At 42.0% G+C, this 23445-nt stretch overlaps 1 protein-coding gene across 7 annotated transcripts in view; it reads left to right on the top strand.

Moving 5' to 3' along the window:
• The window catches only part of NVL (nuclear VCP like), a 104550-nt gene that overhangs the window by 208 nt on the left and 80897 nt on the right, over window positions 1-23445 (top strand). For 3 of the 7 annotated variants that reach the window (XR_013395202.1, XM_001096627.5, XM_015115467.3), the window contains exons 2-6: window positions 3821-3894; window positions 12740-12792; window positions 12879-12978; window positions 19007-19064; window positions 22474-22746. Coding sequence is in view for 5 of the 7 variants with exons in the window: in XM_001096627.5 (XP_001096627.3) it covers window positions 3821-3894; window positions 12740-12792; window positions 12879-12978; window positions 19007-19064; window positions 22474-22746 (558 nt within the window). In the remaining 2 variants the exon portion in view is untranslated. The remainder of the gene's footprint in view (window positions 1-3820; window positions 3895-12739; window positions 12793-12878; window positions 12979-19006; window positions 19065-22473; window positions 22747-23445) is intronic. The other 4 variants (XM_028825941.2, XM_077938417.1, XM_028825939.2 and 1 more) reach the window with 3 other exon arrangements.

Below are 23445 nucleotides of genomic sequence, written 5' to 3'. Positions count from 1 at the left end.
GGGTCTGGGCGTGCGTCTGTTCCTCCTTCGTTGGTGGTGCCGGGGCCTTCCCTACCCACGTTGGTGCGGAGTCTCAGCAGAAACCGGGGACAGTGGGAGGGTGCAGCTTGGTGGGGCTGCCGAGGATGTCTGGTCGTCTTCAGCGCAGATCATTCAGTAGAGTGGAGTTAGCCTTTGAATTTTAACCTCTTTGACTTGTGAAGTTAGTACAGGAATGGTCTTCAAACGCTCGCATTGTAAGAGGTCCTTGAAAAGGGGTGGCATAAATAATACGTTAATTTCCGCTGTCAAGGAACTTACACACTAAAACGAGATAACACGGTCTGGCAACAGTAACAGGCACTTTGCCTACGGTTTTCTCATTTTCATGACCATCAGTAAAAAGCAGTGTGTGGCAAATACCTTAGAATGTAAACAAGCAGTCTGAGTTAAAAGGCGGGAGAGAATTTTCTTCACTTAGGAATTGGTGAGCTACACATTCTCCTTGTTTTTCTTTCACTTCACCAGCCCCTAAACAATCTCCTTTTCGGACCCATCTTTTCCTACCAACTTGTAAATGTTGGAAGTGCTCTGAGCCACTGTTCTCTTCCCTTCCCTTCCTCCTCTTTCCTCATACACCTTTCTTATCTATCCATACTTCCTATGTGATCTCATTTAGTCTAATAACCTTTGAATAGTTCTATGTATTCTATTATCTATATATTTATTTCATTTTATTTTTATTTTTCTGAGACACAGTCTCGCTCTGTTGCCCAGGCTAGAGTTCAGTGGCTGTTCATGGGCACAATCGTAGCTCACTGCACCCCCGGCCTCCCTGGCTCAAGCAATCCTCCCTCCTCAGCCTCCCCAGTAGCTGGGACTACAGGTGTGCACCACCACATCTGGCCAATTTATTATTATTATTATTATTATTATTATTATTATTATTTGTAGAGACGGGGTTCCACTATGTTACTCTGGCTGGTCTCTAACTCCTGGGCTCAAACGATCAGTCCTCAGCCTCCGAAAGTGCTGGGATTACCGGTGCAAGCTGCTGTCCTGTCCTCTATATATTTATGACGGCTAAATTTGTATCTGCTGTCCAGATTTTATCTTGAAGTACAGATTGATATATCCAGCTGCCTAGTTAGCGTATCTCCAAATTAAAATGGCCAAGTGGAACTTGTGATTTTTTCTTCCTTCAAACCTGCCCTTTCTTAGTGTTCTGTATCTCGGTAAGTGATACCACCGTTTGTCCAGTTGTTAAGGCCAAAAGCCTTAAGGGTCATTCTGAGTCTTTCTTTCATTTCCTGTATACCATCCATCAACAGCGTGGTTTGCTTTACTTTCAAAATATATTCCAAGTACTTCTTACTGTCTTTCCCTATAACCATCTTAGTCCAAACCATCATCTCTACCTTATACTATTGCAATAGCCTCCTAACTGGTCTTTCTGAGTCTGCTTTTACCTAAAGCCTATTCCCCACAGAGCAGCCAGAGACATCTAATTTTTTTTTTTTTTTTCGTTCACTGCAACCTCTGTCTCCTGGGTTCAAGCGATTCTTCTGCCTCAGCCTCCCAAGTAGGTGGGATTACAAGTGCATGCCATCACGCCTGGCTAATTTTTCTATTTTTAGTAGAGACGAGGTTTCACCATGTTGGCCAGGCTGGTCTTGAATTCCTGACCTCAGTTGATCTGCCCGCCTCAGCCTTCCAAAGTGCTGGGATTACAGGCGTGGCCAAGACATCCTTTTAAAGGGAAAAATTAGGCTAGGGGAGGGATAGCATTAGGAGAAATACCTAATGTAAATGACGGGTTGATGGGTGCAGGAAACCACCATGGCCCTTGTATACCTGTGTAGCAACCTGCATGTTCTGCACATGTATCCCAGAACTTAAAGTATAATTTAAAAAAAAAAAAAAAAGGGAAAAATCAGAGCTTGCCATAGCCCTGCTCAAAACCTTTCAGTGGAGTCACAGACATCTAGAGTAAAACCCAGTCAGAAAAGCCCTGCATATTCTGGCCTCTGTTGTCCTAGTTTACTTTTCGTCTCCTGTTCCAACCACACAGACCTTCTCAAACATGCCAAGCACAGGACCTTTGTTCTCGTTGTTCACTCACTCTGAATTACTCTTCCTCTGGATGTTCCCGCATCCCACAACTTGCTCCTTCACTTTATTCAAGTTTCTGAGCATTGACTCCTAATTACTGCATCTAGTGGCCTCTTCTCTGTCCTCACACTTGACTGCTTTTCAACGTTTGACATTATCAGTCTTCCTCTGTAGCTTTCACTTCGGTTCATTATAAAAGTACAAATTGAATATCCCTTATTCTAAATGCTTAAGACCAAAAAATGTTTCAGATTGATTTTTTTCAGGGTTTGGAATGTTTGTGTATACATAATGAGATATTTGGGGATGGGACCCAAGTTAAACATGAAGTTTACTTATGTTTCATATACACCTTATACACATGGCCTGAAGATAGTCTTACACAAGATTTTAAATAAATTTTCACTTAGCTATATATTTAATTTAATTTAATTTTAATTTTTTATTTTTGAGACTGGGTCTCACTCTGTCACCCAGGCTGGAGTGCAGTGGTGTAAACAGTGCTCACTACCACCTCAAACTCATGGGGTCAAGTGATTCTCCCACCTCAGCCTCCCATGTAGCTGGGACCACAGGTATGCACTATCACGTCTGGCTAATTTTTAAATTTTTCATAGAGATGAGATCTTACCATCTTGGCCAGGCTGGTCTGGAACACCTGGACTCAAGCAATCCTCCCACCTTGGTCTCTCAAAGTGCTGGGATTACAGGTGCAAGCCACCACGCTCAGGCTATTTTATTTATTTATTTATTTTTGAGACAAAGTCTCGTTCTGTTATCCAGGCTGGAGTGCAGCGGCTCGATCATAGCTCACTGCAGTCTCTAAGTCTGGACTTAAGCGATCTCCCACCTTGGCCTCCCAAAATGCTGGGAGTATAAGCACAAGCCACCACACCCAACCAATTTTTAAATTTTTTTGTAGAGATGAGATCAAACTTTGTTGCCCAGGGTGGTCTCGAACTCCTGAGCTCCCAAAGTGTTGGGATTACAGGTATGAGCCACCATGCCCAGCCAAAAGGTGATTTAATATTGAAACTAGGGGCCGGGCGCGGTGGCTCAAGCCTGTAATCCCAGCACTTTGGGAGGCCGAGACGGGTGGATCACGAGGTCAGGAGATCGGGACCATCCTGGCTAACATGGTGAAACCCCGTCTCTACTAAAAAATACAAAAAACTAGCCGGGCGAGGTGGTGGGCGCCTGTAGTCCCAGCTACTTGGGAGGCTGAGGCCGGAGAATGGCGTGAACCCGGGAGGCGGAGCTTGCAGTGAGCTGAGATCCGGCCACTGCACTCCAGCCTGGGCAACAGAGCGAGACTCCGTCTCAAAAAAAAAAAAAAAAAAAATTGAAACTAAATTGCCTCAAGCTCGTAGTTCTGCAGTATCTGACAGATGTCAAATATCACTGTGTTCCTTGAAGTTTAAAATATCCCCTGCTGCCCTTATGAGTTTATTGCAGTGTTCTAGGGTGTTTGGAAACCTAGGATATTAGTAAGTAAGCCATCACTTACTGCCTTGTAACTATGCTCGTAATAATATTGTGTTATAGTGATTACTAATGTTAATTAAATTTTCTGATTTCAGACTTGACAATTATTGGTTACTTTTATTTATGTTTCTGGTATGCTTTATTAATGAAGAGTTTATCTTAAAGTATAAAGCTCAATCTGTTGATTAAAATCACTGAATTTGAAATATTGAGTGTTTTATATTTGTTATATTTTCTGTTTTAGTACCTTACCGGTAACAAATGTGGCAAATATGTAGACATTGGAGTCTTAGCATCTGATTTACAAAGAATGTACAGGTAAATAAATAGTTTCCAGATCCTTGAATTTTTATTTCCCCTTTACCATTTTGAAAGTTTATATCCTGCTTAAATTTCTAGTTGATATCAATAGCTGCTGGCATTAGTTCACCAATCCATAATCTTGGAACTCAATTTGGTTATGCATACATTTATCAAATACCTATTATGTGCAGTAAGATGTCTTTTGTACTGTGGGAAATGGTCGCTGCTTATCTTTTAGTACCTCACAGTCTGGTCAAGAGATAGAGATGTTATTATATCACTTCCTTTCCTGCTTCATTAGAAAATTAAAACCAGGCCAGGCATAATGGCTCATGCCTGTAATCTCAGCACTTTGGGAGGCTGAGGTGGGAAGATGGCTTAAGCCCAGGAGTTTGAGACCAGCCTGGGCAACATGGTGAAACTCCATCTGTACAAAAAATATACAAAAATTTGCCAGGCTTGGTGGCATGCACCTGTGGTCCCACCTACTTGGGAGACTGAGGTGGGAGAATCACTTGAGCCCAGGAGGTCAAGGCTGTAGTGAGTTGTGGTCATGCCACTGCACCCTAACCTCAGTGACAGAATGAGATCCTCTCCCAAAAAAGACAGAAAGAAAATTAAAACCATCACCAGCAGGTATGATCTCCCTGAGTTTTCTGACTCCTTTTTTTTTTTTTTTTTTTTTTTGAGACGGATTTTCGCTCTTGTTGCCCAGGCTGCTGGAGTGCAATGGTGCAACCTCAGCTAACCACAACCTCTGCTTCCCAGGTTCAAGCAATTCTCCTGCCTCAGCCTCCTAAGTAGCTGGGATTATAGGCATGTGCCATCACACCTGGGTAATTTTGTATTTTTAGTAGAGACAGGGTTTCACTATGTTGGCCAGGCTGGTCTCAAACTCCTGACCTCAGGTGACCTGCCCGCCTTGGCCTACCAAAGTGCTGGGATTGCAGGCGTGAGCCATGGCACCCGGCCTCTTTTTTTTTTAATACAATTTTTAGTTTTATTTTTTGTGGAGACAGGACCTTCTGTATTTGCCCAGGTTGGTCTTGAACACCTGACCTCAAGTGATCCTTTTACGTTGGCCTCTCTAAGTGCTAGGATGATAGGCTTGAACCAGCATGCCCAGCCAGCTTCCTGAGTTTTTTTTTTTTTCGTGACGGAGTCTTGCTCTGTTGTCCAGGCTGGAGTGCAGTGGATCTCGGCTCACTGCAAGCTCCGCCTCCTGGGTTCAAGTGATTCTCCTGCCTCAGCCTCCTGAATAGCTGGGATTACAGGCATGCACTAACCACACACACCTAATTTTTGTATTTTTAATAGAGATGGGGTTTCACCATGTTGGCCAGGCTGGTCTTGAACTCCTGACCTCAGGTGATCTTCCTGCCTCGTCCTCCCAAAGTGCTAGGGTTATAGGCGTGAGCCACCCCACCTGGCCAAGAATACCTTAATTATTTCTAAAGGCCCTATCCCCAAATATAGTCACATTCTGAGGTACTAGGGTTTAGGACATCAACATAAGAGTTTAAGGGAAACACAATTCAGCTTATTGGACTCTGTGCTGTGGGTCCCAAAATTCACGTCCTCGTATGCAGATACATTCATTCCATTCCACAAACCCCAAAAGTCTTAACTCATTTTAGCATCAACTCTTAAGTCCAAACTCTTATCTAAGTATCATCTAAATCAGGCCAGATGCAAGGACTCATACCAATAATCCCAGCATTTTGAGAGGCCAATGGCTTAAGGCCATAGAGTTCAAGACCAGCCTGGGGAACACAGTGAGACTCCGTCTTTACAAAATAAAAATAGAAATAATTAGCTGGGCATGGTGGCATGAACCTGTATTCCTTGCTATTCGAGAGGCTGAGATGAGAGGATCGCTTGGGCCCAGGAGTTCAAGGTTGCAGTGAGCTATGATTGCACCAGTGCACTCCAGCTGGGTAACAGAGCAAGACCCTGTCTCTAAATATAAAATAAATAAATAAAAATAATGTTATATAAATTAATTGGTAATGGCTGAGATTCAAGGTATGATTTATCCTGGGGCAAAATTCCTCTTCATCTATTCACCTGTGAAACCAGACAAGTTATCTGCTTCCAAAATACAGGCATGTCCTATATAACAATGTTTCAGTCAATGATGGACCTCATGTATGATGGTGATACCATAAGATTGTTACATCATATTTGTACTGTACCTTTTCTGTGTTTAGATGTGTTTAAATACACAATACCATTGTTTTACAGTTGCCTATAGTATTTAGTGCAATAATATGCTGTATAGGTTTGTAGGCAGAGTAGGCTATACCATGTAGTCTAGGTGTGTAATAGGCTAGCCCATCTAGGTTTGTGTAAGTACACTCTTACTTATTTTTGTTTTCATACAATGAGAATGCCTAATGATAAACTTCTCAGAATATGTCTCCATTGTTTAGTGATGCACGATTGTACAATGGCAGGACAGGCATAAGTGTAGGTTAGACATTCCTATTCTAAAAGAGAGCAATTGGAAAAAAGAAAGGGTCATGGGTCCCAAGCAAGTCCAAAACCAAGCAGGGCAAATGTCATTAGATTTTCAGGCTTTAGAGTAATCCTCTTTGGCTTGATGCCCTGCCCTGTGGGCTCAGTAGGGTGGTGATCCTGCCCTGTTACCTAGGAGGAGACAGCCCCACCTGCCACACCTGTGCCCTCTGGGCCTGTGTTAGCAGTGGCAGCCCTGCCTTCTTTTGAGCCTCCTTGAGGGTCATTCTTCCCTTTTCTTGAAGGATAACTTGTGTTCACAGCTGGATAGTTTTATTAGCCCTGTCCTATAGATTCCTGAAAGTCCAACAGCCTTCCTTAATTTTGTCCCCATCTCTGTCTCTTCAGTCCAAGCTGGCAGTGTTTCTGTTGCTTTAACCCCATCTCTATTCCTGGCTTCTGCTGAGATGGCTGACTGAATCCATAAGTCATATGCTGGTAATCGCTTTAGCAAATTGTTGTCCCCCTACACTCTTGATGTCCTCTTTAGATTATGCTTTTTCATTTTTTATAATGTGGATAAACTGAGAATTTTCTAATCTTCAGGTTCTGGTTTCCTTTTTGTTGAACAATTCCTTCTTTATCTCTCTTTATACTGTAAAATTTCACTATAAGCAGCAAGGAGAAATCAGGCCACACTTCAGCACTTTGCTTAGAAATCTGAGTGAAATATCCAGATTCATCACTTACAAGTTCTACTTTTAAAACAGTAAAACACAAGTCCTCTGCCACTTCATAACATGGACTGCCTTTCTTCCAATTTCCAATAACATGCTTCTCATTTCTGTCCGAGACCTCACCAGAAGCATCTTTAACATTCAAATTTCTACTAGCATTCTCTCTCTCTATATGTAACTATAGAACCTTCCTGTACAACTCTTCTCTTGTTTTTCTGAGCTCTTACCAGAGTTGCCTTCAGTGTCCTTTTTTTTTTTTTTTGAGATGAAGTCTCACTCTGTCACCCAGGCCGGAGTGCAGTGGTACAATCTCAGCTCACTGCAACCTCTGCCTCCCGGGTTCAAGCAATTTTCCTGCCTCAGCCTCCCAAGTAGCTGGGACTATGGGTGCACACCGCCATACCTGGCTAATTTTTTGTATTTTAGTAGAGACAGGGTTTCACCGTGTTGCCAAGGCTGGTCTTAAACTCCTGAGCTCAGGCAATTTGCCCACCTCAGCCTCCCGACATGCTAGGATTACAGGCGTGAGCCACCACGCCCTGCAGTGTTCATATTTCTAACAGCAGTCACTTCAGAGCCATCTAGGTTTCTTCTAACATGCACCTCAAAGCTCTCTGGCCTCTATTACCTACTTCCAAAACCATTTCTACATTTTAAGGTATTTGTCACAGTAGCACTATACTAACCAGTACCAAACTCTGTATTAGAAAGGAAGAAAAGAAGAGAAACTAAGACAGAAGGCTTTTAAAAACAGTAGTGTACCTCACTTTGGCTACCACCCAGTAGTAGTTTTCCTTCTCTTTATCAGAATTTATTTAACGAGTGGTCTAAGGCCAAGGCACAGTGGCTCACACCTATAATTTCAGTACTTAGAGAGGCTAACACAGGAGGATCGCTTGAGGCCAGGAGCCTGGGCAACATAGCAAGAATCTGTCTCTACAAAAAAAATTAAAAATTAGCCTGGCATGGTGGCATGCAGCTGTAGTCGGTGCTAGCTACTCGGGAAGTTGAGGCAGGAGATCCCTTGAGGCCAGGAATTCAAGGCTGCAGTGAGCTACGATCGCACCACTGCACTGAAGCGTGGGTGACAGAGCAATACCCTGTCTTTTAAAAAATAAAAATAAAGACTCAGCTAAGATTGTTTCTATCCCCACCACTCACTCCATTGAAATCTATGAACTGTGTTTTGTTGGTAACCTTTTTTCTTAGTTGATGGTATGACTGTTACTCAGCCAGTTACCCAGGTTAATCTATCTGTTATCTACTTCCTTCTACCTAGCCTTGAATCCCCCTGCCATGTCTATAATAAGTCACCAAGAAGCCTTGCTGTTGTCTCTTAAATAGTTCATGATGCCTGTTCTCTCTTTTCCTTACCATTACTAGCCTAATCCAGAGCCTCATTATTTCTTGTCTAGACTACAAGACTTGTTTTTTTTTGTTTGTTTGTTTTTTGAGATGGACTCTCACTCTGTCACCCAGGCTGGACTGCAGCGGCACAATCTCGGCTCACTGCAACCTCCACCTCCTGGGTTCAAGTGACTCTCCTGCCTCAGCCTCCCGAGTAGCCAGGACTACAGGTCCATGCCACCATACCCAGCTAATTTTTGTATTTTTAGTAGAGATAGGGTTTCGCCATGCTGGCCAGGCTGGTCTTGAATTCCTGACCTCAAGTGATCCTCCCGCCTTGACCTCCCAGTGTGTTGGGATTATAGGCATGAGCCACTGCACCTGGCCTGTTTCAGCTTTTAAACATTCTTCCTACATCTATCTGCCATCTTCTCTTATCCAGGTGTTGGCAAACTATGGCCCTCAAACCGGTTCCTGCCTGCCACCTTGTTTTGTATGGCCCATGAGCTAAGAATCATTTTTACATCTTTCTTTCTCTCTTTGTTTTAATTTTTAATTAATTATTATTATTATTATTTTTGGAGACACAGTCTCGCACTGTCACCCAGGTTGGAGTGCAGTGGCGCAATCTCGGCTCACTGCAGCTTCAGCCCTCTGGGCTCAAGTGATCCTCCCGCCTCAGCCCCCAGATAGCTGGCACGAAGCACATGCCACCATGCCCCGCTAATTTTTTGTATTTTTTGTAGAGACAGGGTTTTGCCATGTTGCCCAGGCTGGCCTTGAACTCTTGAGCTCAAGTGATCCTCCCGCCTCAGCCTCCCAAAGTGCTAGGATTCCAGGCATGAGCCACCGTGCCAGGCCCCAAGTTGCCTCTTTAAATGGTCATGATTTAGTACAATATTTGCCTCATCTAAAACTTTGTGTTTTGATGTAATTTCACATTTAAGAAAAGCTGACCCAGACCAGCTTAGACAACATAGTGAGACCCCCATCTCTACAAAAATAATCGAAAAATTAACTAGGTGTGCTGGCACATGTCTGTTGTCGTACCTACTCAGGAGGCTGGGGTGGGAGGATTGCTTGACACCAGGAGGTCGAGGTTGTGGCACGCTCTGGTTGCACAACTACACTTCAGCCTGACTGAGAGAATGAGACCCTGTCTCAAAAACAAAGAATTTTTTTTTTTTTTTGAGTTGGAGTCTCACTCTGTCACCCAGGCTGGAGTGTGGTGGTGTGATCTCGGCTCACTGCAACCTTCACCTCCTGGGCTCAAGCGATACTCCTGCCTCAGCTCCCAAGTAGCTGGGATTACAGGCACCCACCACCATGCCTGGCTAGTTTTTGTATTTTTAGTAGACATTGGGGTTTTACCATGTTGGCCAGGCTGGTTTTGAACTCCTGATCACAAATGATCCACCCACCTTGGCCTCCCAAAGTACTGGGATTACAGGTGTGAGCCACTGCGCCGGCAAGAATTTTTATAAAGAGGAAAATGGAAAGAATAGAACAAAGAACACCCATATACTCTACCTAGAATGTCCCTTTATCCATGCATACTATATATTCCCTAAGGACAAAGGCTTTTATTATATAACCACAGTTTATTTATTAAAACCAGAAAATGTAATCTTGATTCAATAATGTTATCGAATCCACCATTCATATTCAGAGTTTGCCTATCTCAGTAATGTTCTTTGTAGCTGTTATTTTATGGGAATTTTTTTTCCAGAACTGAAATCCAACCCCTAAATTATGCTTGTTTTGCCTTTTAGTTTCCTTTAATCTGCAACAGTTCCTCAACCTTTTTTTGTTTTTCATGATCTCTACATTTTTGAAGATTTCTGGTAGTCACTATATTAGAATATCCCTCAATTTGAATTTTTCTGCTGTTTCCACATGGTTGAAATCAGGTTATATGTTTTTGGAAGGAAAACCAAAGAAGCAATTTGACTTCAAAAGGCACAGAATATCTGTGTGGGGTGTTATTCGGTAATGTTAGTTTTGATCAATCCACTGTAAATTAATTTGAAATTAATAAATAATTTATAAGAAGATATTTTCAGATTATATAAATATCCTGTACTCATCATACTTTCACCCATATTTTTTTTTTTTTTTTTTTTTTTGAGATGGAGTCTCGCTCTGTCACCCAGGCTGGAGTGCAGTGGCCGGATCTCAGCTCACTGCAAGCTCCGCCTCCCGGGTTCACGCCATTCTCCTGCCTCAGCCTCCCGAGTAGCTGGGACTACAGGCGCGTGCCACCTCGCCCGGCTAAGTTTTTGTATTTTTAGTAGAGACGGGGTTTCACTGTGTTACCCAGGATGGTCTCGATCTCCTGACCTCGTGATCCGCCCGTCTCGGCCTCCCAAAGTGCTGGGATTACAGGCTTGAGCCACCGCGCCCGGCCTTTCACCCATATTTTTAGCAGATGGTCTTGCTAAAAATATTTAACTTGAATTTAATAATGAGGAGACATAAATTCAGATTGTGGGACATTTTATAAATTAGCTGGCCTGGATCCTTCAAAAATGTCAGTGTTATATGCACAAAGGTTACAAGTTAAAAGAGTTCAAAGAGACACAACGACCAAGTAAATGCATGAACCTTGACTAGACACTGGGTCAAAGAAAAACAACTATAAAGACCACTTTTTGGGAATAATTTGAGAAATTTTAATATGGACTGTATATTAGATAATTTACCAATATTAAATTTCTTATTTGTGCTAACTGTATTGTGGGTGTGCAGATATCTTTTTTTTTTTTTTTGAGATGGAGTCTCGCTCTGTTGCCCAGACTGGAGTGCAGTGGTGCAATCTCGGCTCACTGCAACCTCCGCCTCCCGGGTTCACGGGATTCTCCTGCCTCAGTCTCCCGAGTAGCTGGGACCACAGGTGTGCGCCACCACACCCAGCTGATTTTTTTTTGTTTTGAGACAGAGTCTCACTCTGTCACCCAGACTGGATTGCAGTGGCGTGATCTTGGCTCACTGCAAGCTCTGCCTCTCGGGTTCACGCATTCTCTTGCTTCAGGCTCCCAAGTAGCTGGGACTACAGGCGCTTGCCACCACACCTGGCTGATTTTTTTTTTTTTTTTTTTTTGTATTTTTAGAAGAGACAGGGTTTCACCATGTTAGCCAGGGTGGTCTCGATCTCCTGACCTTGTGATCCACCCACCTCGGCCTCCTGAAGTTTTGGAATTACAGGCGTGAACCACGGTGCCTGGCTGCAGATACTCTTTTTTACAGAGATACATGCTGAGAATTTTTGAGGTGAAGGGTCTGTAACTTAGTTTCTTCTTATTAGTTTTTTAATTTATTATTTTTTTTGAGATGAGATCTTGCTCTGTTGGCCAAGCCAAGTGCATTGGTGCAATCACGGCTCACGGCAGCCTTCACCTCCCAGACTCAAGCTGTCCTCCCACCTCAGCCTCCCAAGTAGCTGGGACTACAGCCATGTACTACCATACCTGGCTAATTTTTTTATATTTTGTAGGGACAGGGTTTCCCTATGTTGGCAGGGATGGTCTCAAACTCCTGGGCTCAAGTGATTCTCCCACCTCGGCCTCCCAAAGTGCTGGGATTACAGGCATGAGCCACTGTGCCTGGCCTAGAACTTATTTTCAAATGGTTCTGCCCTACCCCTCCAAAAGAAATCTCTGTATACAGACAGAAGTAAAGTAAATGTGGCAGCTTGAGAATACTATAGGTAAAGAATATATGAGTGTTGATTACATTATTTCTTTAATATTTTTAGTAAGTTTGAAATTTTCAAAATATTTGAAGCAAAGAAGGTTAGTTTAAAAAAGGGAAAAAGGCCGGGCGCGGTGGCTCAAGCCTGTAATCCCAGCACTTTGGGAGGCCGAGACGGGTGGATCACGAGGTCAGGAGATCGAGACCATTCTGGCTAACCCGGTGAAACCCCGTCTCTACTAAAAAATACAAAAAAAAAAAAAACTAGCTGGGCGAGGTAGTGGGCGCCTGTAGTCCCAGCTACTCGGGAGGCTGAGGCAGGAGAATGGCGTAAACCCGGGAGGCGGAGCTTGCAGTGAGCTGAGATCCGGCCACTGTACTCCAGCCTGGGCGACAGAGCGAGACTCCGTCTCAAAAAAAAAAAAAAACAAATAAAAAAGGGAAAAAATGGAGAAGGGTCACAATAGTAAATATATAAACTTAGAAGTTTGAAAATAGGTTTATGGCAAGTGTCTATACTGTAACATAATGAAATATTCATGCAAATTTATTTGATCCATGTAGATTGAACTTAATGGAAAAATACTGGTGGAAACTACTATGCTAAACTTCATGTTTTCTTTTTTCAGTATAGACTATGGTCGAAGAAAAAGAAATGCTTTTAGGATTCAGGTAGAAAAAGGTGAGTCTTTTATTTTTAGAGCTAAATTATCGATAAAGTTATATAAACAATTGTTTGAGCTCATAGCATTTTTCTTTTTGTTTCAGTATTTAGCATAATTAGTAGTGAGAAGGAACTTAAGAATTTAACAGAATTAGAAGATGAACATTTAGCAAAAAGAGCAAGACAAGGTGAAGAGGACAATGAGTAAGTATACAAAATGCAGCGTTTTTTTAAACCATGAACCTTTTCACGTTACATTCCTGCTTGTAAAACTTTCAATGGCTCTTCCTTGCCAACAAAGCCCTGCGTAGTATTTACCTAACCTCTTCAGCCATATTGAATGTTCTTTATTCCCCAAAGAGATCAAATTCTCTGTGGCTGTGGTTTTGTTGAGTTAGAGCATCATTTCCCTTTCACAAACTCCCACTCAGCCCTCAAGAATCAATTGAAATGTTGCTGCCTTTATTAGGCCTAAGACCCCTTTTTAAATGTTTCCTTAGCTTCTAGTTACAGATATTTGTTATAATCCTTATGATATCATATGGCATTGAAATTATTTGCTTACTTGTTTGCATTACCAACAGTACTATCTCATTACCTTCTTCTTCTGCCCTAACACAACATCAGATATATAAAAAGGTGCCAATTAATTTTGTTTAAGAAATAGTATTGAGAGTTTTAAAAATATCTTTAATGAGGTATAATTGACATCAGTAAGCTCTACTTTTTTTTTTTTTTTTTTTTTTTTTTTGAGATTAAGTCTCACTCTGTCACCCAGGCTGGAGTGCAGTGGCACGATCTCAGCTCACTGCAACCTCCGCCTCCTGGATTCAAGTGATTCTCCTGCCTTAACCGCCCAAGTAGCTAGGGTTACAGTCATGTGCCACCACACCCGGCTACTTTTTTATATTTTTGGTAGAGACGGGGTTTCACCATGTTGGCCAGGCTGGTCTCAAACTCCTAACATCTAGTGATCAACCCACCTAGGACTCCCAAAGTGCTGGGATTACAGGCATGAGCCATTGCGCCCACCCGGCCAAGCTCTACGTTTTTAAAGTGTACAATTTGTTAAGTTTTGACGTAGGTATATACTCATTGAACTATCACCATAAGCAAGATACTGAACCTTTCCATAAATATCAAAAGTCTTCTTGTTCCCCTTTGCAATTCATTTCTCCCTCCACCCCTGTTTCTAGGCAAACTTTTTTCTTTTTTTTTTTTTTTTTTTTTTTTTGAGATAGTGTTTTACTCTGTCACCCAGGCTGGAGTTCGATCACAGCTCATTGCAGCCTTGACTTCCCAGGTTACTTGATTCTTCTACTTCAGCCTCCGAAGTAGCTGTAGGCACATGCTACCACACCTAGCTAATTTTTTGTAGAAACAGGGTTTTGCCATGTTGCCCAGGTTGGTCTTGAACTTCTGGGCTCAAGCAGTCTGCCTGCTTCAGCCTCCCAAAGTGTCGGGATTATAGATGTGAGCCATAGCACCCAGCTTTAGGCAAGCATTGATTTGCTTTCTGTCACTGTGTGTTACGTTGCATTTTGTAGAATTTTATTTGGAATCATACTTTTAAAGTCTGGATTCTTTCATTCTTTCACTTAGCATAATGATTTTGAGGTTTATCAATGTTGTGTGTATCAATAGTTCATTGCTTTTTATTGATGAGTATGTGTGGACACGCCACAATTATTTTATCTGTTTATCTGTTTTTTTTGTTTTTGTTTTTTTTGAGACAGGGTCTCACTTTGTTGCCCAGGCTGGAATGTAGTGGAGTGGCATATCACAACTCACTGCAGCCTCTACCTCCTGGGCTTAAGCGATTCTCCCATACAGGTGCATGCTACCATGCCCAGTTAATTTTCTAATTTTTTGTAGAAACAGGGGTCTCACTATGTTTCCAGGCTGCTCTCATACCACTGGGCTCAAGCAGTTCTCTTGCCTCAGACACCCAGAGTGCTGGGATTACAGGTGTGAACCACCTTGCCTGACCTATCTGTTTATCTCTTGTTGGTCAGTTGGTTTGTTTCCAGTTTCTGGCTATTACAAATTAAGCTGCGATGAACATTTATGTCCAGGTCTTTATGTGGACAGTATTTTCATTTCCTTTATTAAATATGTAAGATTGGAATAGCTGGGTCATGTGATAGATGCATATTTAAGAAATTGCCAAACTATTTTCCAATGTATTTGTACCATTTTACTTTTACATTAGCAGTTTATGAGAATTCTACTCTTTCCACAAATTGCTAATATTTGGTATGGTCAGTGTTTAATTTTCAGTAGTATTTCACTGTAAATATGACATTAGCTTTAGGTTTTTTTGTAGATGTCCTTTGTCAGATTGAGGAAGTTTCCTAATATTCCTAGATTGCTGAGAATTTTTGTCATGAATAGATACTGCATTTGTCAAATGCTTTTCTGTATCTGTTGAAACATCATTATGGCCTTTCCCCTTTAGTCTATTAATTTGGTGAATTACATTGGTTCCCAGTATTAAGCCAATCTTGCATTCCGGGGATAAACACTACTTGGTCCTGATATGTTATCTTTTTAATGTATTGTTGGCAGCCTGAGCAACATAGCGAGACTCTGTCTACAGAAAATTTAAAAATTAGCCAGGCATGGCGGTGCATGATTCTATCCCAGCTTCTTTGGTAGCTGAGGTAGGAGGATTGCTTGAGACCCGGAGTTGAAGGTTACAATGAGCTATAATTATGCCACTGCACTCCAGCCTGGGTGACAGAATGAGATCTAGTCTCTGAAGAAAAAAAAAAAAAGAAAAAGAGTATTTGTTTGATGTTGTTTTCTTGAGATGGAGTCTCGCTCTTGTTGCCCAGGCTGGAGTGCAATAGCGTGATCTTGGCTCACTGCAACCACTGCCTCTCGGGTTTAAGCCATTCTCCTGCCTCAGCCTCCTGAGTAGCTGGGATTACAGGCACCTGCCACCATGCCCGGCTAATTTTCGGAAAAAAAGGGTATTAATTGGATTCAGTTTACTAATCTTTTTCTACAGATGTTTGCATTTGTATGTCATATTGGTCCGAATTTTCTTTTGCTCATTTTTGGAATGTCTGTCATGTTTTGGTGTTAGGGTTACACCGGCCTCATGATATTAGTGGGAAAATATTCTTTTGTTCTCTATTTTATGAAAACAAATTATGGAAATTCTTTTTTGAATATTTATTAGTGTTCACCCACAGTTTTTCTAGGCCTAGAATCAACTTCCCCAGAGTCTTCTTTTTCTGAAGGATTTTGATAAATTGTAATTTTGCTAGATATACGGCTCTTCTTTACATCTCTCCTTATGTCAATTGTGATAAATTGTATTTTTAAATCATTTGTTCATTTTCTCTCAGGTGTGGAATTTGTTGGCATAATGCTTCTGCAATATTCTCTTGTCATCCTTTTAATGTCTATAGGATTTGGGGTGATAGCCCCATTTTACTGTTTGTAGCTCAGCCTTTTTCATTTAGATTTAGCATAATTTTCTTCAGTTCCATATTCATGAGTATTTGTTTGTGTTACACTGTTGCATAATAAATAACTCTTTACTGCGTATCTCTTTGTACACATCACTTTTTGTTTTTTGTTTTTTTTTTTTTTGAGATGGAGTCTGGTTCTGTGGCCCAGGCTGGAGTGCAGTGGTGTGATCTCGGCTTACTGCAAGCTCCGCTTCCCGGGCTCACGCCATTCTCCTGACTCAGCCTCCCGAATAGCTGGGACTACAGGCGCCCGCCATCACTCCCTGCTAATTTTTCTATTTTTAGTAGAGTCGGGGTTTCACTGTGTTAGCCAGGATGATCTCGATCTCCTGACCTTGTGATCCGCCCGCCTCGGCCTCCCAAAGTGCTGGGATTACAGGCGTGAGCTGCCGCGCCCGGCCCACATCACTTTTTTATGTTGAATTTTTGAGGTGGAATTTCTCAAAGATTGATATTTTTGAGATTTCTCATGCATTTGGACTTACCTTCCTAAAAATGTTGCCTCAGTTTATGTTCCCAACAACTTTGTATAAAGGGCACATTTCTCTGCATCCCTGCAATCTTAATTATACTATAATTTATCTTTGCTGTTTTTATAGGCCAAATATTGATCTTTTTTTTTTTCTTTTTTTGAGACGGAGTCTAGCTCTGTCACCCAGGCTGGAGTCCAGTGGTGCGATCTCGGCTCACTGCATCCTCTGCCTCCCAAGTTCAAGCAATTCTCCTGCCTCAGCCTCCTGAGTAGTTGGGACTACAGGCGTCCACCACCACTCCTGGCCAATTTTTGTATTTTTAGTGGAGAGAGGGTTTCATCATGTTGGCCAGGCTGGTCTCGAACTCCTGACGTCAGGCAATCCGCCCACCTCGGCCTTCCAAAGTTCTGGGATCGCAGGCTTGAGCCACTGCTCCTGGCCTTGATCATATTTTTCTTTGTAATTTTATAATTACTGAGGTTAGGTTTTTTGTTATTTCATATTTGTTTTGTGAATGGCTTGCTTTATGGGTTTTTTTCTATTTCATTTGAGAGGTATTTGAATTTTCCTTATTAGTTGTTGGAGTGTTTTGCATAAAATATACTTCTTTTTATATGTATTACAACTGCTTTCCCCATGTTGCCACTTCCCTTTTAATTTTTGTTTGCACCGTCTTTTGATTAGAGAAGTTTTGCATTTTTACATAGTCAAATCTCTCAGTCTTTTTCGTTTTGGTTTATGCTGATATGCTTAGAAAGACCTCTCTCACAAGAGTGTGTAAAATAATTACTTACACTTTTTTCTTCTTTCTTTATGATGTTTAACTCTTTAATCCACTTGGAATTTTTTTTCTTTTTTTAGGGCATAAGTTGTAAGGCAAAACTTTTTTTTTTTTTCCCAAATAGTTGAATGATATACCTTATTTACATTGATTAGAATTGCTCCCAAGTAATACTGATTAATTTTAATGAACATAGAATTTGCTGGGTTGTTTTTTTTGTTTTTTTTTTTTTTGAGACAGGGTCTTGCTCTGTCACCCAGGCTTCAGTGCACTGGCACAATCATGGCTCACCGCAGTCTTGATGTCCCAGGCCCAAATGATCCTCCCACCTCAGCCTCGTAAGTAGCTGGGACTACAGGTGTGCACCAGCATGCCCAGCTAATTTTTTAATTTTTTTGTAGAGACACAGTCTCCCTTGGTTGCCCAGGCTATAATTTGTGTCTTAATGTCTTAATTATAACAGCATTTCATTGCATTCATATGAAGCTTTCTACAAAAAAAAAAAAAAAAGTCCTTTTCTTATTTAAATAATTTTTTTTTTTTTTTGAGACAGAGTATCATACTGTCAGGCAGGCTGGAGCACAGTGGCACGATCTTGGCTCACTGCAACCTCCATACCCTGGGCTCAAGCAATTCTCCTGCCTCAGCCTCCCAAGTAGCTGGGATGTGCCACCACACCTGGCTGAGTTTTGTATTTTTAGTAGAGACAGGGTTTCACCATGTTGACCAGACTGCTCTCTGTGAACTCCTGACCTCAGGTAATCCACCCGCCTCGGCCTCCCAAAGTGCTGGGATTACAGGCGTGAGCCACTGCACCGGGCCTATTTAAATAATTTCCGAAGAAGTTTTAAATACTAGTAGAGTCCTAAAGTTACTTGAAGCTATTAGATAACAACTTTCAGTTATAATTAATTAAGACTATATTCTCAGCTTGTAGTTTATTAGGATTTATACTTCTTTTTTGATACAGGAAATTTATTTGCTCCTTCATCCCTGATGAACAGTCTTGGAGAAGTTGTATTTGGTTACATGGTTTGGTTATGTTGACTTTGTGAATTTGTTACTCAGAGTGCTTAATTATAGGTTGCTGAAGTATTTCCTCTACCTGAATCTGATATCCCCAAATGAGACCCTTGGGCCTGATGGAATTTGTATCTTTTATTTATTGCTAGGATAAATATAACTAATTTATTTTGCATTTATTATATATTGTAAATGCATAAGGACTTTGCAAGCATTTATTTAATCCTTTGATAACTCTAGGAGATAGACATTACTTATTAAATCTCCGTTTTATAGATAAGGAAGCTGATGCTTAGAGAGGTTAAGTAATAACTGGTTAAGTTGGATTTTGAATCCTAGTTTCTCTGATTCCAGAGTTTGGACTCTTAACCACCATAATCGTTTGCCTGAATATATTTACTTGTTTTGGGTAATCATTTTTTTAGGATATGGGAGAGAAAGTCTTTAAAACATTTTTCCCTCTTTTTACTGAGGTATACTGAAAGCTATTCTGATGATGATTCAAGTATGGAAGACTACCCAGATCCACAGGTAAGCCAAACATTTAGTGGGTCCACTTTGATTTTTTCTTTTTTAGTCGTTATGATACCTCCTTTGAAAAACTCAGTAAGAGCTGGGCATGGTGACTCACACCTCTAATCCCAGCACTTTTGGAGGCTGAGGCATGCAGATCACTTGAACCCAGGAGTTTGATACCATCCTGGCCTACATGGCAAAACCCTGTCTGTATAAAAAGTACCAAAAAATAAGCCTGGCCAACATGGTGAAACCTTGTCTCCATAAAAAATACAAAAATTTGCCGGGCATGGTGGCATGCACCTGTGATCCCAGCTACCTGGAGGGGCTGAAATGGGAGAATCACTTGAGCCCAGGAGGTTGAGGCTGCAGTGAGCTGTGATTGTGCCACTTTACTCCAGCCTGGGTGACAGAGTGAGACCCTGTCTTTTAAAAGGTTAGCTGTCATGGCTCACACCTGTAATCCTAGCACTTTGAAAGGCCAAGGAGGGTGGATCACTTGAGCTGAGGAGTTCGAGACCAGCCATGGCAGAACCCCATCTCTCCCAAAAAAACCTCCCGAAATTAGCCAGGTGTAATGCCTTCAGTCCCAGCTCCTCAGGAAGCTGAGGTGGGAGGATCACTTAAGCCCAGGAGGCAGAGGTTGCAGTGAGCTGGGATTGCACCACTGCACTCCAGCCTGAGCAACAAAACCAGATCCTGTCTCAAAAAAAAAAAAAAAAATTGCCGGGCGCGGTGGCTCAAGCCTGTAATCCCAGCACTTTGGGAGGCCGAGACGGGTGGATCACGAGGTCAGGAGATCGAGACCATCCTGGCTAACACGGTGAAACCCCGTCTCTACTAAAAATACAAAAAAAAAACTAGCCGGGCGAGGTGGCGGGCGCCTGTAGTCCCAGCTACTCAGGAGGCTGAGCCAGGAGAATGGCGTGAACCCGGGAGGCGGAGCTTGCAGTGAGCTGAGATCCGGCCACTGCACTCCAGCCTGGGCGACAGAGCGAGACTCCGTCTCAAAAAAAAAAAAAAAAAAAAAAAAAAAAATTAGTAAGAAATAGAATAAAAGGCCAGGTGCTATGGCTCACATCTGTAATCCCAGCACTTTGGGAGGCTGAGGCAGGAAAATCACTTGAAACCAGGGGTTCAAGACCAGCTTGGGCAACACAGCAAGACTCTGTCTCTACAAAATACAAACAAAAATTAGCTGGGTCTGGTGGCATACACCCATAGTCCCAGCTACTCAGGAGGCTGATGCTGGAGGATCGCTTGAGCCCAGGAGTTTGAGGCTACAGTGAGCTATGATTGTGCCATTCTACTTCAGCCTGGGTGACAGACCTTATGGCAAAAGAGAGAGAGAGAAGAGAAGGGAAGAAAGAGGGAGAGAAAGAAAAGGATTAGGGCTAAAGGGAAGGAGAGAGGAAGGACAGGGAATAGAATAAGAGACTTTAGACATCTTCATCAATAAATAATTGAACACTTTCTGTGTTCAATATTGGTGATGGATTAACCATCCTTCCAGTATTTGTGTTATAAGTCAGTTATACAAGGAAAAAGAAGGGAAGAGGATAGCTAGAAATAAGGGCAGACAAGAATAGAGTAATTAATAGTAAAAATGGAAAAAGGGATATACTTTTTGTCAAGGAGATGGCATTACTAATGAAGAGGCTTGATTAAAGGAGAATATGGAGATAATATAGTCAGCCCTCACCCTCCATGGGGGATTGGCCCTAGGGCCCCACATGAATACCTGCAAATGTTCAGGTCCCTTATGTAAAATGGCATCATGTTTGCATATAACCTTATATACATCCTCTTGTATACTTTAAATTATCTCTGGATTACTTATAATGCCTAATACAATGTAAATAAGATGTAAGTAGTTTTTACACTATTTCTTTCTTTTTTTTTTTTTGAAAGGGAGTATCACTCTGTTGCCCAAGCTGGAGTGCAGTGGTGCAATCTCAGCTCACTGCAACCTCTGCCTCCCAGGCTCAAGCAATTCTCCTGACTCAGCCTCCTGAGTAGCTGGGATTACAGGCAGGGTCTCACTTTGTCGCCCAAACTGGAGTGGAGTGGCGTCATCTTGGCTCACTGCACTCTCTGCCTCCCAAGTTCAAGTGATTCTCATGCCTCAGCCTCCTGAGTAGCTGAGATTACAGGCATGCACCACCACACCTAGCTAATTTTTGGTGTTTTTAGTAGAGATGGGGTTTCACCATGTTGACCAGGCTGGTCTTGAACTCCTGGCCTTGAGTGATCCACCCACCTTGGCCTCCCAAAGTGCTGGGATTACAAACGTGAGCCACCATGCCCAGCCTAAACTGTATTTCTTAATATTTGTATTATTTTTACTGGTGTATTTTTTTATTGCTTTTTATTTCCCAAATATTTTCGATTGAGGTTCATTGAATCCCTGGATGCAGAACGCTTGGATATAGAGGGCCAACTGTTTGTCAAATTATTTATAATTTGCTTTTTATTTTTTCCCTTGGTATATCAGTTTTGAATTTATTATCAAAATATTTGATCCAATTTTTGTGGGGACAGGGTCTTGCTCTGTCACCCAGGCTGGAGTACAGTGGCATGGTCCTAGCTCACTGCAACCTCAAACTCTTGGACTCAAGTTGTCCTCCTACCTCAGCCTCCCAAGTAGCTAGGATAACAGACATGTGCCACCATGTCTGGGTAAATTTTAAATTTTTTGTAGAGACAGGGTCTCGCTATGTTGCCCAGGATAGTCTCGAACTCCAGGCCTCAAGCAGTTTTCCCAGTTTGGCCTCCCAAAGTGTTGGGATTACAGGGCATGAGCCACCACGCCCAGCCCCAATTTTGATTTAATATAATAATAGTGACTCTCATTGGCAACCAGCTCATTTTCATACTTCTCTAGTGTATTTTTTTAGAAGCAACCATGCTTACTTATTTTATTTAACCACCAATTATGAATTGGTTTTCCATTGGAATGAAGTCTTTTTGAATAGTAAATGCTTGTTTGCAAGTCATCTTATTGAGGTGGAGTCTCACTCTGTCACCCAGGCTGGAGTGCAGTGGCGCAATCTCGGCTCACCGCAACTTCTGCCTGCCAGGTTCAAGTGATTCTCCTGCCTTAGCCTCCCAAGTAGCTGGGATTACAGGTGCCTGCCACTGCGCCCAGCTAATTTTTGTATTTCTAGTAGAGACGGTGTTTCACCATGTTGGCTAGGCTGATCTTGAACTCCTGACCTCAAGTGATCTGCCCACCTCGGCCTCCCAAAGTGCTGGGATTACAGGCATGAGCCACTGTGCCCAGCCTAACACCTATATATTCTGATTATAAATGTTCTGAGAGAAGTTGTTAAAAAAATAAAGAAAACATTACTATAGGCAGTACAACTTTTATGAGTACCTGTTGAGTAATTTATGCTAAACTTTTGTTTTATGTTTCTGCCAGTCAGCAAATCACATGAACAGTTCCCTGTTGTCTTTGTATCGAAAAGGAAATCCTGATTCTGTTTCAAATACTCCTGAGATGGAGCAAAGAGAAACCACCTCTTCAACACCACAGATAAGTTCCAAAACAGGCTCCGTTCCCTTGAAGACCCCTGCCAAAGATTCTGAGGGAGGATGGTTTATTGACAAAACCCCAAGTGGAAAGAAGGACAGTTTTTTCTTGGACCTATCAGATGAGAAAAGTGATCCTAAGAAGTCAATAACTGAGATACAGGTATTTTTGTAATGAAATTTTAGCCCCATATCATCGAAGTACATTTTGACCTTTTAATAGAATACAGTATCGAGCAGATACTTGTGCTTTGTGGAAAACATAAGAACTTTGAAATATATGGAGAATTTGATCACATCGCACTACTTGCCATTCTTTCTATCCTAGTCTAAGCCTTTTCTTGTTCTTGACTTAATTATTGAAACAGCCTTCCAGCTGGAGTCTGTGTCCTTTCTTGTTCCCCTAGTTTATTCTTCACACTGAGATAGCTTTATTTTTTTTGAGACTGGATCTGGCTCTGTCACCAAGACTGGAGTGCAGTGATGTGATCTTGGCTTACTGTAACCTCTGCCTTCTGGGCTCAAGCCGTCCGCGACCTCAGCCTCCTATGTAACTAGGACTACCGGCGTGCGCCACCACACCTAGCTCACTTTTATATCTTTTCTAGAGATGGAGTTTTGCTGTGTTGCCCAGGCTGGTCTTGAACTCTTGGGGTCAAGTGATCTACCCACCTCAGACTCCCAAAGTTCTGGGATTATAGGCATGAGCCATCACATATTATCATTCTTTATTTAAAACCCTCCAGTGGCTTCATTCAGTCTCAAATCCAAAGGCCTGTGACAGCCACTAAAGTCTTTCATGATTTGGCTGCCTGGCTTTCTCTTCAGTTTCGTCTCCTACCACCCTGTTAGGTATGTGAAT

This window comes from Macaca mulatta, chromosome 1 (assembly GCF_049350105.2).
Source record: "Macaca mulatta isolate MMU2019108-1 chromosome 1, T2T-MMU8v2.0, whole genome shotgun sequence".
In the NCBI taxonomy this organism is placed as follows: domain Eukaryota; kingdom Metazoa; phylum Chordata; class Mammalia; order Primates; family Cercopithecidae; genus Macaca; species Macaca mulatta.
The sequence above is the reverse complement of the archived record's forward strand: the minus strand, read 5'-3'. Positions and strand labels throughout refer to the sequence as shown.